Raw genomic sequence first — 13,744 nt, 5'->3', positions numbered from 1 at the left:
CAACAACAAAAGTGTTGTAATTTCTGAATTCTAAATTGCCGGTTCTATTTTTTTTTCTGTCATTCTTTCCGGGAAATTTTCTTTCAAACAAACCGATTTGTTTTGTGTGTCCTTCAATAGCAAAAATAATCTGTTTTTTTTTCACCGAATTCAAAGATGTCATGTAGTAGTTGTTGGCCTTGTTGTTTCGTTTGCTTTCTTTTCGTTCATTTTGCACGATGATCCATCATTTTGTATCGCAAGAAGCAAGAAAAAAGTTTCCAAAAGAAAAACGAAACAAATTCAAAAAAAAATTCTGAATTCATTTCGAATTCAGAAAGCAGAAATCTAAGAAAAACAGAAAACAACAACAAAAACAACATTACAAGTATTTTCCATCAAGATTTATTTCGGGGAAAAAAATAAAACCGTCCACAACAACAGCAATAGAATTCTGTAATAATATTCTGTTGTTGTTGTTAGTTTGTTTTTTTTTCTTGGTTCCCGAAAATAGAAAATAGTCATTCGTCTATTATTAACCATTTGGCGTATACGTGGATACCACCATTATCAGGGAAACAAACTTTTTTTTTTGTTTTGTTTTGGTTTTTCATCAAAAAGAATCCAGAATCAAATCGAAAATATCATTATCATTTAAATTAAATAAACTTTCCCTAAAGGTACATAGGGGTTGAAAATTTTCAAAAAAAAAAAATTCAAAATTCATTTTTTTTCTGTCGACAACAAACAAACATTGTGATAACAATAATGTCATTCGTTTGTTTTGTTTTGTTTTGTTTTGTTTTGTTTGTATGGGAGAAAAAATTCAATTGAAAAAAATAAAAAATAAATTTTGAAAAAACATTTCTAGCCCTAAAGTGATGAAATGAAATGAAATGAAAAACTTGACATTATTATTATTATTATTGGGTTGAAATCTGGGTAGAGATAGAGGGGGGAGAGAGTAGGTTGAGATTGAATTTTCGCTTTTTGAATTTAATTAAAGTGAAATTTTTTTTTTGATCTGAATTCGAATTGGAATCTTCTTCATTAATTTTTGTGTTTTGGAGGAAAAAATGGATTTTTTTCTTAGTAAAGGATTATGTTTTTTGTTAATGATCACAAAAATTACATGGATTTTGTTTTTTGGTCATTATTTTTTTTTAGTTAATCTGAATCAAATTAATTTTTATATACAGTTTTTTTCCCTTAAAAATTTTACCCTTAAAATTGGCTTTGAAGGAAAATGTGAGTTGCTAACCGATAGCTTGCAGTCATCAACCTAACCTCACTTGACTATGAATCACAGTCATAGGCATAGTCATCAACCTAACCTCACTGAACTATAAATCACAGTCATAGTCATCAACCTAACCTCACTCAACTATGAATCACATTCTTGTAAAAAAAATTTAACTCTTTTTTTTTGGAATAATTTTACTGGCTATCTCTTCATCATTATCATCATCATTTCCGGCAATCGTGTTTGCATATTTTTTTATCAAAAAAAAAAAAAAAAAAAACGAATAACCATATGGTAAATAATCGAAATAGTAGTAGTAGTAGTAGCAATAAATAGTAAGTAGCTACTACTGAATTGAATTGAATTGAAGAATCAGAATAAAAAATATTATTCAAACCGATGATGACGTCAATTCTCGACGCGATTATTCAATTGATTAATATTATGAAAATTGGTAGTTTTCCGCCATCATCATCATTATTATTATTATTATTATTGATCACATATTGATTCCAGTTTCCAAACACCAAAAGGGATAGTAGTTTATTTATAGACCAGGACGATAGAGAGAAAAGCAAATTATCATTTTTCTCCATTTTGTATGGCGTCGAGCGTGCGACATTTTTTTTGATAGCCAACCAATTGATGATCGTGACATTCGTGACATTCTAGGGGTTATTTTTTTTTTGCCGAATTGAATTGACGTTTCATTTTCAATATAGCCAAACAAAACAGAATAATTTGATTATCATTAATTGAATTTTTTGTTATTCATCAAATATTGATCAGTCGCTGAGTCAGTCAATATGATGATGATGATAATAAAGATTGATTTGATATTGAATTCATTCATTGTCATAATCAAATTGTATTTTGACATTTTGTTTTATCAAATGAGGAATGAATATTCTAATAATGATAAACAAACAAATATAAAATAATTCTGGATTCTGGATTCTGAATTTCCTGATTGATTGGGAAAATACGATATTTTACCTGTGAGGGGGGAAAAAAATGGAAACACTGACGCCATCTGTCGTCGGTGGTTGCATAAAAATGTTTGTTTTTTAACTTTTTACTTTGTAATTTCAAATTTATTTAATTTATTAATTTATTATTTAAAAAAAAAATTGATTAATGAATTAATTAATTAGTTATAATTATAATTATAATTTTGAATAAAAATTCATTAAGAAAAAAAAATTGTTTGAAGAAATTTTTCAGGAAGAAATTTTCTGGAAGAAGAAGAAGAATAAGAAATCGAGAAGAAATTCACCAGGATTTTTGACACACATTCATCCTTTTTTTCTTTTGATTTTCGATCAAAAATCAAAAAGCAAAAACAAAATAAAATAGTAACTGTGAGAAATCGAGAGAAACAAATATCATGTGATTGTAAATAGGAAACAAACCAGAAAAAGGAAATTTTTGTAATTTAAAAAAAAAAAATTTGTACTTTTTTGTTGTTGTAAAAGTTTTTTGTTTTTGATTCTACCAGCTCTTTTGAAAGGAAAAAAGATTCTGGCTAACAAACGAAAAAAAACGAAAGATTTTATCATCTTTAATTAGGTATCCAAAAAGGGATTTGGTGTGTGTTGGAAACGAAAGGATTAAAATGGAGGGGGGAAAAAACCAATAGGCAGTGGTGCTTGGTTAAATTCGGTAGGATATATTCGTGGCCATGTGTGTGTGTGCATTGTACTTTTGTTTGTAATCATGTGTGATAAGAATGAAATTCTTTTCAAATAAGAATTTCATACAAGAATAGCAATATGTCCCGGCAATATAATCAAGTGTTAATTCTTAGTAATAATATTTGTTGGTGGTGATGATGAATAATGAAAATAATAAGAATTTTTAAAACAAAAAAATTTTTTAAAAAAATTAAAATATAGTAAAGGAACATTGATTAATGTAAAAATTATTACAAGATGAGGAAGGAAAAATAAATATAAATAAAAAATACAAATTACAATAAAATAAAAATACAATATTTGATGTGAAAATAAATAAATAATAAGAAAAAAAATTACAAATTACAAATGAATGATGATAATTTTTGTGAGAGGGGGACAAATAATGATTTTGTAAATGAAAAAAAATCATTATTATTATAATTATTATTATTATTGCACACAAACGGCCTTTGTATCGATTTTTTTTCATAATTAAAAAAAATTTGTAATTAATTAGTTTGTAATGAATTATAAAAATGTGTTTATAAGGTACCTAAGAATATTTCTCAAATATGGAGAGAGAGAAGAAAAAGAGTATCAGATAAATAAATAGAAAAAGCAACAAAAAAAATGATAACAAGAGAAATGTTTCCAGAAAGGAAGGAATTTGACAAAGTTTGTTTCCGAAAAAGTTTTTCCGAGAAAATTCGACTGCCAAAAACGACAAACAAAATTTTTCTGTTTTTGAAGAGCTAGTTTGCACCCAATGTTTGTTTATGAAATAAATAAAATTTTTTAAAAAAGAAGAAAATAAATATGAAAAATGAAATAAGAAAAATTGCTTTTTTTTCTGCTTGCTTGCCTGAAATAAGCTCACTTTTTTTCGGGCAAAAAATCAAGAAAATGAAGAAGAATTTTGTCAGACTAATTCAATAAATTAAGGCCAAAAAGGTGGTGAAGAAAGAAAGTAAGGAAAAATTTCTGAAAAAAAATTCAGAGCAAAATGAAAACGACAATAGTTTGTTTTTTTTGTCAATGTTTTCTGTAGCTGGCAGCCTTTTTTGTTAGCTTTCTTTGTTTGTTTTGTAATTTAGTAAATTCCTAATTTGAAAAGAAAAAAAAATAACCGCTAAAATTCTGGTGGGTGTTAATTGATGATGATATCAAAGTAAAATAGTTCAGGTGTAATAAAATGGTTGTAAAAAAAGGAAAAGATATCCAGGTAAATTAAAAGTGTTTAATAATTTGTACAGGTGTTGTTTGATCAATGATGACCATTGAATGAGAATGATGATAATGGTGTGATGATAATGACAATTAATTAATTTGACTTAGTAGATTTGAGCCTAATTTGATAAAGATAAAATTTATAAGATTGAAAAATCAAACTTCAAACAACTGCCAATGATGGTGGTTGATTTGTTGAAGCAGATTTTGAATGATGATTATGATGATGATGGTGATGATTATGATGGAGATGGACATTTGTTTTGCTTTGTTGTTGTTGATGAAAATTTGTTATCATTTCATTTGTAGAATTTTCACTATTTAGATCATCATCATCAATTAATGATGATGATATTGTTGATAAATGATCCGAAGTGATTGAATAATATGAATCATCATTATCATCATCACAAGCAACAGATGATGTTTTCGTTGTTGTTTTGGTGATGGTGGTGGTGGACATCGATATACTTTGATCAACAAGGGTTAATTGTTGTTGTTGTTGTTGTTGCTGTCCACCATTATTACTTGTACAGCTAATTGTTGAACTATTACTATTATCATTATCATTGAATGGTTTTATTAATGCCGGTGGTTTTGTTGTTGTTGTCGCTAATGTTGTTGTTGTTGTTAGATCATCATCATTTACAATTTGAAATTCCTCATCATCATCATCAATATCATCGTCATCTTCGTCTTCTTCATCATCATCATCAAAACTATTCATTTTTTCACCATGTTTTATCAATGCTGGAATCGTTTTATCATTATCAACAATAATTTTGTTGTTGTTGTTGTTGGTTGATGATTTTGTTGTTGTTGTTGACATCATTGACATTGATCGACAACTACATGGTTGAAATAATTCCGGATAAATTAATACTTCATTATTTGGACCTTTGAATATAATTCCACAGCATATTTTCTCTCTAAAAAAAGGTGTTAAATTAATTTAGAATCAAAAGGTAAAAATCAAACCAAACAAAAAACAAACCTTTTCCAAATATTTGAATCTAAAAATGATACAAATTTATCACGATATAAACGATTACGAGATTTCATCATTAATTTTTGTCTTTGTCTTTGTTGTTGTTGTTTATTGATATTTGAATTTTGTTTATTTTTGAGCATTTGTTGTTGTTGATTGGATTTGTTGTTGTTGTTATTGTTGTTGTTGTTGGTACGATAATGATATGTTGACATTAATAAATCATTATCATTGATTGAATAAGATTTACCACGACTACGACCACCAGTGGCTGCTAATCTTGTTGAACGTCTTAATCGACGATTATTATCATCATTATTATTATTATTGATTTTACCATTGTTTTTGTTACAATTATCATCATCATCATCTTCTTCTTGTTGATTACGTAAACAATCAACAACAACATTAACCATATCATCAACTAAATCAACATCCGATATTGATTCTGTTTCATCAATAATAATATCATCATCTAAATCATCATCCAAATCGATTTCATCATCCAAATCATCAATATCATCATCATCATCATCATTGTCGTCGGATGATTCACAACCACTACGTATTGGTGATGATGATGTTGTTGATGAATAGGATTTTTGATGATCAATTAATGTCACTAAATAGTGGGAGAAAAAAATGAGAGAAAATTAAAACAAAATCCAATCAAAAACATTCCATAGGTAATCCTAAAGGGTTAATTTTTTTATCTAATATGATTAACACTGAAGAAGGTAAGAGGGGAAAAACATAAAAATCTAGCACACACTTATTTATGATAATATTATGAAATGCCTTCAAGGTAAATTTTTAACCCGTTTAAAATCTAGGCTATTTGAAATTATGAAATTATCATAATGATGATAATGATGATATAAATGTTGTTGTGCCAAAATCAAAGTTGATTGCCTTGCGATATGAATAACATTAACAGAAAAAAAATACTTACATTTTCCTCCTGTTGAATTATTGTTGTTTGTAGTTTTTGAACTTTTATTTGTTGTTGTACCATTATTATTGACATTTGATGATGATAATAATCGACGTTGACGTCGATGACGACGTTTATCATCATTATTTGATGATGATTTTGATGATGATTTAAATGATTTTGTACCAGGACCAGCACGTGCATCAACAACATGATGCCAATTTTTATTTGTACCAGTGGGTAATTTTTTCCAACGTTTTACCAACAGGACACATGCATTACAAATTTCACCTGAACGTTTTTCATTTTTTAAACGAAAACATTTTTCAAATTCTGATTCATATTTTTTACTATCAGTAAAACGTGATGATGATGATTTTGCCCGGCAAATACAACAACCCAATATGGAACGATAAATTTTTGGTTTATGAAAACTAAACATTTTCGTTTTCTGCTTTGCTTTGCTTCTTTTGTTTTTACGTTGAAATTTTTACGTTAGTTTTTTCGAAAATCCGATTGATTTGTTGAATATTTGATTATGGATGATGATGGAAATTTTTGCAAGTCAGATCCTGTTTGGTCATAATAATAAAGTATGGTGAGAAAACAAAAAACGAGAGAATCATTATTAGCAATTTGGTCGAAAAATGAAAAACAAACGGAAAATCAAATCAAATAAAACAAATCAATCGATAAATTCTTGATTTAAAAAAAGTAATGTAAAAAATGTGAGTCATTTTATATATTTCATCACTAGGAGAGAGAGAGAGAGAGATACTGACATAATCATCATATTTATCATCATTTCAACATGAAAAAGTAACATTTTCTCTCGATTTGATTTGATTTGATAATGGCAGAAAACAAACCAGAAAAAGACAAACTGATGGGTGTAAATTCTCCTGACTTTTCTTGTTGTTTCGATGATAACAAAACCTATGTAGATACGGAACAACAAAAATGTACCAAGGATGATTTTTTTTCGAAAAAAAACGTGCCATAAAATTCACACAGGCGCATTACACAGATGATAATTTTCACTATAAGGTGATCAGACGACGAAAAATTCAACAGCAAAATTTCATTTTGTTACAACCAAATGACAATCAAATGTTGTAATCATTGTTTTTTTGTTCACCGGAATAATCATCACCTTTTTTTCTGGTGGATTACAAAAATTATTGGCAATAACGTTTTTCTGCTTAAATCTAAAATCAAGATCCACTTGGTTTTTATACAAAAGAATGGCAATAAAAAGAAAAGAAAGAAGACAATGACATCGGAAATACACAGAAAAGAAAAGAGATTATCATCAGAAAACATAGCAACCATGATAGGGTTGTTAATCATAGAAAAAATCATAGAACCCAAAACTCTCAAATCGGAATTTGATCTTTTCGTTTGATTATCTACAAGTTGGACAATGTCAATCATCGATTGCCTAACAAACATCCTACCTAACATTACACCCTATTAATCAATGGATGACGCCAATATTTTTATAGTGAATAGTAGCGATGGTAGGAGGGAGATCTGAGTGATGATTGGCGTCAATTGATAATCAAAAACATCAATTGAAACAGAAGTGAAAGAGAAAGTGAAGTGAAAATAGATAGACAGAGAAACCGGGCGCCACAAATGTTAATGATGATGATGATGACGAAAGCAATGATGATCATCATCATCATCAATGACAACTACCGCTTCTGCGCAAATCAATGATTAGAATATCATCAATAGTAAAACAGACAACAACAATGACGATGACGACGACGGAAGAAAACTTTAAATATAGACATGTTATGGGCAATGAAATTCTTTTCATTCGTTTTCTTCAATGAATTTTTTTTGATCCAGAAAAACTGATTCAGTTTCTAAATATAGTAACCATTCAAACCAAAACAGACGCACACAGAGTTAAATATTTGGAACATCACTATAACCGGCAGCAATTTTGTTTTTTTTTTGAAATTTGTATCAATGTCAATGTCGTTGTTGTGTGTGTGTTGGTTGATGGAAAATAATTTAACACTCAATTAGCATTCCGGAAATTGATAGCGAGGTCAATATCAGAGAAAAACAAACATTTAAATGAAAAACAGAGATGAAAAAACTAAACAGGAACACAAAATTGAAAACAAAACTTTACGTTGTAGTTTGAAATGATTGAAAAGATTGTGGAAATATTGGAAATAATTTTCAAAAAGTGAAAGCTAATCAAACACTAAACACTCACCATCAAAAAATGTCAGAATTTGTTTATTTTTTTTTGTTGTGTCAAGAAAGAAGATTCAAAAAGAGAACACGAGCCAAAGGCTAACGAAGGATTAAACGGATCGACCAATCGACCGATCGACCGAATATCAAAAATGGTTATGAACCGTTATTATTCACAACCTCGACGACCCAGTAGAAAAAACACAACCAACTTTACATCATCATTGGCATACTGGCACAGAAATGAAAAAAGTAGAGAGAGAGAGAGAGAGAGAGAGAGAGAGAGAGAGAGGAACAAACAGAAGCAAACAGAAACACATTGAACTAAATAGGACTGTGAATGAATATCTATTTTTTTAAAAACTACGAAACTTACAACAGAGAGACGCACAGAGTGTTTTTGGATGACGCCAAGTGTGTGGAACATGCTGAACATACATAGAGTTTAGCTAAAATTGAATGATATGAATGAAAAGAGAGAAAGATATTTAGCAATACTTTTTTTTTGTCCTGGCCGTTAGAAAAAAAAAGATTCCTCAAACCACCACCACCATCATTCATTCAGAATGATGATAATAATGGGCTGGCGCCCAATTGTAAACGCAAACAGAAGAAGAAGAAATGATAACAAAAAATCGTCGCAAGCGCATAAATAAAACGGTATTTCCTCTCTCTCTCTCTCTCTCTCTCTCTCTCTCTCTCTCTCTCTCTCTCTCTCTCTCTAAAAACATAAGAAGGGAGCCATCAACATTTTTTTTTTCTCCAAGCAAATGGAAAAAACAGTTTTTGAAATGAATCCCTGTGAATGAAAAAGAGAAAGATAAAATGAAATGAAATGTGACTACCACCACAAAAAATAAAACAACATTCCATCACCGGCGTGACCTAGTTTGAAAAAATGCTCTATCCACCACATAGTATGCATACAAAAATCTACTATTCACCATTCACCGCCACCACCAATCATTGGAAAGAAGAAGAATGATTTTACTTTTGGCTTTTGGCTGCAAACATGGCGCCGGGCGGGAGTATGTCGAATGTATGATTTTTTCATTGAAAATTTCCAACAAAAAAAAATCAACCAATATACACCCTCTATACAAATATTTACCAACAACAACACCAAAATGGATTAAACCAGAAAAAATAAGGGTCAAATTCGTGTGTCAGACTCGTGGCGTCAAGCGATTTGCATGTTTATCTTGCTAATTTTATCAATGATAAAAGTGAGAGAGACAAATTTGATAACAAAAAACGATTTCTAATCTTTCGATCGATCGATTGACAATGGAAGGAACTTTTACTTTTTTGTTTCCAAAATGAAAAAAAAGTGAAAATTTACATTGAAATTGAAAGCAAAAAAAATTATATGTGGGTGACCGGTTTATACGAAGCAAGGACAACACCCACCCACACATCAGATAACTTTCAATGTCTTAATTTTTTTTCATGGATGTCATGGATACAAACTGTTAATTTTTTTTTGTTCTTTCCGTATTTGTTGAGGAATTCAGTTTTTCATTTTCACCGTGTTTGATGATAATTTTCATGGTCTTTTTTCACTTTCTCACTACACAATGGTGATGTTTTTTAGACTTTTTTTTGAAAAAAAAACAAGGCGGAGTAATTATCATTATCATCATCAAGTGTTAAAAGTGAAAAATGTGTGTGTGTGTGTTTCAATGTCAAATGACAATGATGATAACGCCTTTGTGGTAGAAAAACAAAAAAGAAAGAAAGATTTTGTTTTTTCTCTGTTTCATAGAATTAATCAATTCGAAATCAATTTTTGTCCCCATCCCGATTAATTAAGTGTTAAATTTTTTTGTCATCTGTTTTGTTTTAAAATGATGATCAGAATAATAATTTTTTTTTTAACCCAAGGATTATTTTGATTTTATTCAATTCTGTTCCCAATTCTGATTGAGATCAAGGTTATAGTCAGAGAAACGATAACAACAATTTTGTTATTGCTCCAATTGGATCATCATGTCAAACTAATTTGTGAAAGCGAAAAAAATGTCCATTGTTGTCCTACAAAGTGTTATTTTTTTTTGTTAACAAAGGATAAATGCATTTTTGTGTATCATCAAAGGGTTAAAATCGGCTTTTTCAAAACATTCTTTGCAAATGATGATGATGCGACAGAAAAATGAAAATCTTTCTTCATCATTATCATCATTAAACCAAGCCAAAATGATGAATCAAAGTTCTACTAACCTCGTTTCTTTCTTCTTTCGACATTTTATTGTCAATATTTTTTTTCCTCTATTGTCGAACCCAGGGTTAAAAAAAATCGACAACATTTTCTACATTTTTGAACTGCCTGATCAATTATTCTGGGTGTGTATGTTCAGTAGTATATAGCATTTGCAGAATCCAGGTCAGGTCATAGTGCATGACCAATAGAATATTCTATTTTTTTCGAGAATCCAAGAATATTCTTTATTTCGGGAAAAAAATGAATCTATGCGACATCTAGCGATCAATGTCAAATACCAAATGACGATTTTTTTTGACTGCAGTGGTGATGCATCCAGAAAAAATAAGAAGAAAAAAATTAGCCTCAAATAACGAATGAAAATTGATCCAGCAGTGAAATTGGATGAATCCATCAACACTGGATTCACCGCCTAATAATATTTGAAGGCGCCCATAGTTTAGGTCGCCGACCTTTATATATCAGGGTTTAACGATATATATAGAACGAATGAATGAATGAACGAACGAAAAGACTGAAGACATTGACACTCACACAGAAAATCATGGCCTCGTTTTTAACACTCACACTCACCATACACACATATAGATTTTTTTTTAGGTCCTGATCAACCAACCAACCAACCAAACGCATATTGGATTCAATCATGGTTAATATAATATATAGGATTTGTTTGTTATGGATGCACAAGAGAAAAACACTCTTCTGAAGCTTGAATTAATACTGCAACCGAACTATGAACTCTTCCATATTTTTTTCACGAATGATGATTATGTAAAAACAAGTGGCGCCAATAAGCGGACAACAATGGATGATATAACCAGTAAAAAAAACCAGTATTTGGATGTAAATACCCTCTTTCAATCAAGCAAACGATGGAAGGTCATTGTACTCCTTGAAAACAAAAACAAAACAAAAAAAAGCATCATGCATGCATGCGTGTTATGCATCTCTCAATATTCGTCATGGAAACTGAAAAAATTGGTTATAATATTTTGAACTACGCCATACAGAGGTCACACGCTTTAAAAATCCGAAGCCGCCTTGACAACCAAAAGTTTTTTTTTAACACCGAAAATGAAAACAAAAACAAAAAGGAAAAAGGAAAATTTTTCCCAAAATAAACACAGGTAACAAAAAAGACAACCAGGTATTGTCAACAACAACAACATTTGATGATAAACAAGGAAAAGAAATGAAAAACTTACCTTTTTCGGTGGCGATTTGATAAAAAAATAAGGTAACAAATTACGATGATAATATCACACAAGAGCAAAAAGCAATAAGAATTTTGAAAAAAAACAATCAAGGAAAAATAGATAAATATTCTGGAAAACTAATTTTTTTAGGAAAAATTTCTCTAATTCTAATTTCATTTCATTAATAAAGGAAAACATCAAATAATTTTCATCATTATTATTTGTCCAGTATCATCATTATCATTTCCAATAAATAATATTTGTTTAAAATTATTTTCATTATTAGTTTTCGATGATTGATATTTATGGTTGTTCATTTGGATCGATTCTTGTTGTTGTTGGTAAAATTCTGAAAGAATTTGTTGATACATGATTATAATGGAAATCAAGGATTATTTTTCTGATGAAATTCTTCTTCGGTGTGACACACAACACGCACACACACGAATAAAAAAATTTTTCGAAAGAAAAATTTCAAAAAAAGGCACTTTGAAAAAAAATTCTTCAAATGAAATTTGATGATATTTTTCTTCTGATCAGGAATTTATTCGGAAAAATTTCATTTCGATTTTGGTTGTTTGGTTGGTTGTTGACCGTTCAATGGTTAAAATTCGTTTGTTGATTCGGGTTTTTAAAACACTCTGGTTTCTTTGGTTTTTTTGACTGTTTTGGTTGGTTGGTTGATCGAAGAAGAAGACGAAGATAAAATGATGTGCATGTTTTTCTGTGTTTCGGGTTTTTGATTGGTTAGTTTTTAGTTTAGTTTGATTATTTGGTTAGTTGCGCACGCGCTAGCGACAAAGTTGAATATTTTTTTCTGGTTTTATCATTTTTCACCACCATGAATGAATGAATGAATGATGTGCAATGTGAACCAAACCAAACCAAACGATATTGAATGAATGAATAAATGTCGTCGTCCGCAATAGAACAAAACGCCAGTTTCAGTTCAACGATCCTTATGCTCCTTGTTGTTGTTTGGTTTGATAAAAATTGACCACGCCATTCCAAATACAGAGATTGTCTATTGATTGATTGAATTCGACAAAGTGAAGAAAGAAAAAAAAACAGAAATTTTCTCAAAAATCCATTTGATTGACCTTTACAAAGTTCATGGTCAAGTTCATCGAATAAGCGAATACACGTGATCATCCTCACCATCATCATCATCATCAAGAATTGCCTCTCATCATGATAATGAGATAATCGGATCTTACCTGATGATGATGATGGTTGTTGTTGTTGTTGATGATGATGATGATGATGATGGTAAGGTCATGAACCTTTGTCCATGTATTGTGCGCTGTGTGTGAGAACAAAAATTCAGGTGTACAAAAACGAAACGAAAGCGAAATTGGAATATTCTCAGCAATTATGTAATAATGAATGAAGAAAAGGTAAAAAGGTAAGTTTGTTAACTTTAGAGCAAAAAAAGGTGTGGCTTATTGATGATGAAGGTCACCAACAACAACGAATTACCTTTGTTTTCCCTTTACCTTTTGTTTTCAATTTCAATCAGTTTTTTTTCTCAACTTTCTTTTCATCCTTTCTTTTGTTACCTTTTGTTTTCGGTTGACATTTTATACAGGTGACACGTGACACGTGACCAAAAGAAGAATATTTTGGTTAATCGATACTTATAGGGTGTGTCAATGGCAACAACAATGAAGAGAAAACTCCGCCCATTTCCCGCATCATTATCATCATGGATGGTTGAATCAACTATTTCGACACACAGGTAAAGGTAACAAAAAAATTTTGATGATACCCTCTTTGATGATAATGATTATTTACAATGATTCATCACTATCTCAGGAATTTTTTCGAAATCGGATCCTCATCACCACCACCTGAAGCTCGTGTGCTTTTTGCCCATTTATCAAAGCATCAAGCATCATCAACGACCAAATGTTCAAAGGTCAAGAAACTTTTTTTGATTCTTCAACATTACCCTCATATCACATATACGCTCAATGACCATCAAACACAAGCATCACACAGATGTCAATCTCTCAGTTTTTATGAACTTGGTCGGAATAAAAGTTTATTTTTAAAAAATT

At 30.0% G+C, this 13,744-nt stretch overlaps 1 protein-coding gene and 1 long non-coding RNA gene across 9 annotated transcripts in view; one reads left to right on the top strand and one right to left on the bottom strand.

Moving 5' to 3' along the window:
* The window catches only part of LOC142644844 (uncharacterized), a 27,493-nt gene extending 13,749 nt beyond the window's left edge, over positions 1-13,744 (top strand). For 2 of the 4 annotated variants that reach the window (XR_012846014.1, XR_012846016.1), the window contains exons 2-3: positions 13,273-13,428; positions 13,500-13,744. This is a non-coding gene — a long non-coding RNA (uncharacterized LOC142644844). Of the gene's footprint in view, positions 1-11,994; positions 13,090-13,272; positions 13,429-13,499 lie in introns of those variants that run through there. The other 2 variants (XR_012846017.1, XR_012846015.1) reach the window with 2 other exon arrangements.
* LOC142644843 (uncharacterized) lies at positions 2,762-11,847 on the bottom strand. Of its 5 annotated transcripts, XM_075819402.1 has the most exons (5): positions 8,641-8,866; positions 8,284-8,496; positions 6,066-6,619; positions 5,120-5,735; positions 2,762-5,054 (listed from the first exon to the last, which is right to left on the bottom strand). In XM_075819402.1, the coding sequence occupies exons 3-5, from the start codon at positions 6,487-6,489 to the stop codon at positions 4,289-4,291; spliced, it is 1,806 nt and encodes a 601-aa protein (XP_075675517.1). In that variant the 5' UTR covers positions 6,490-6,619; positions 8,284-8,496; positions 8,641-8,866; the 3' UTR covers positions 2,762-4,288. The 5 variants fall into 5 exon arrangements, with proteins under 5 accessions (XP_075675517.1, XP_075675520.1, XP_075675518.1 ...); XM_075819405.1 differs by lacking the exons at positions 8,284-8,496; positions 8,641-8,866 and adding an exon at positions 11,694-11,847; XM_075819403.1 differs by lacking the exon at positions 8,284-8,496.

This window comes from Dermatophagoides pteronyssinus, unplaced genomic scaffold, assembly GCF_027571235.1.
Source record: "Dermatophagoides pteronyssinus isolate colony J.1.1.1.1 unplaced genomic scaffold, Derpt_VIB-CSIC_2022.12 sq0003, whole genome shotgun sequence".
Taxonomy (NCBI): Eukaryota; Metazoa; Arthropoda; class Arachnida; order Sarcoptiformes; family Pyroglyphidae; genus Dermatophagoides; species Dermatophagoides pteronyssinus.
This window is presented reverse-complemented; position numbering and strand designations above follow the sequence as displayed.

Excerpts from the sequence above, each read along its gene's own strand:
- LOC142644843 (XM_075819405.1), bottom strand. The coding sequence starts at position 6,489 with ATGTTTAGTTTTCATAAACCAAAAATTTATCGTTCCATATTGGGTTGT. Across the intron at positions 5,736-6,065 it reads TAATTCAACAGGAGGAAAAT|TGACATTAATTGATCATCAA; the intron begins GTAAGTATTTTT and ends CCCACTATTTAG. Across the intron at positions 5,055-5,119 it reads GATTCAAATATTTGGAAAAG|AGAGAAAATATGCTGTGGAA; the intron begins GTTTGTTTTTTG and ends ACCTTTTTTTAG.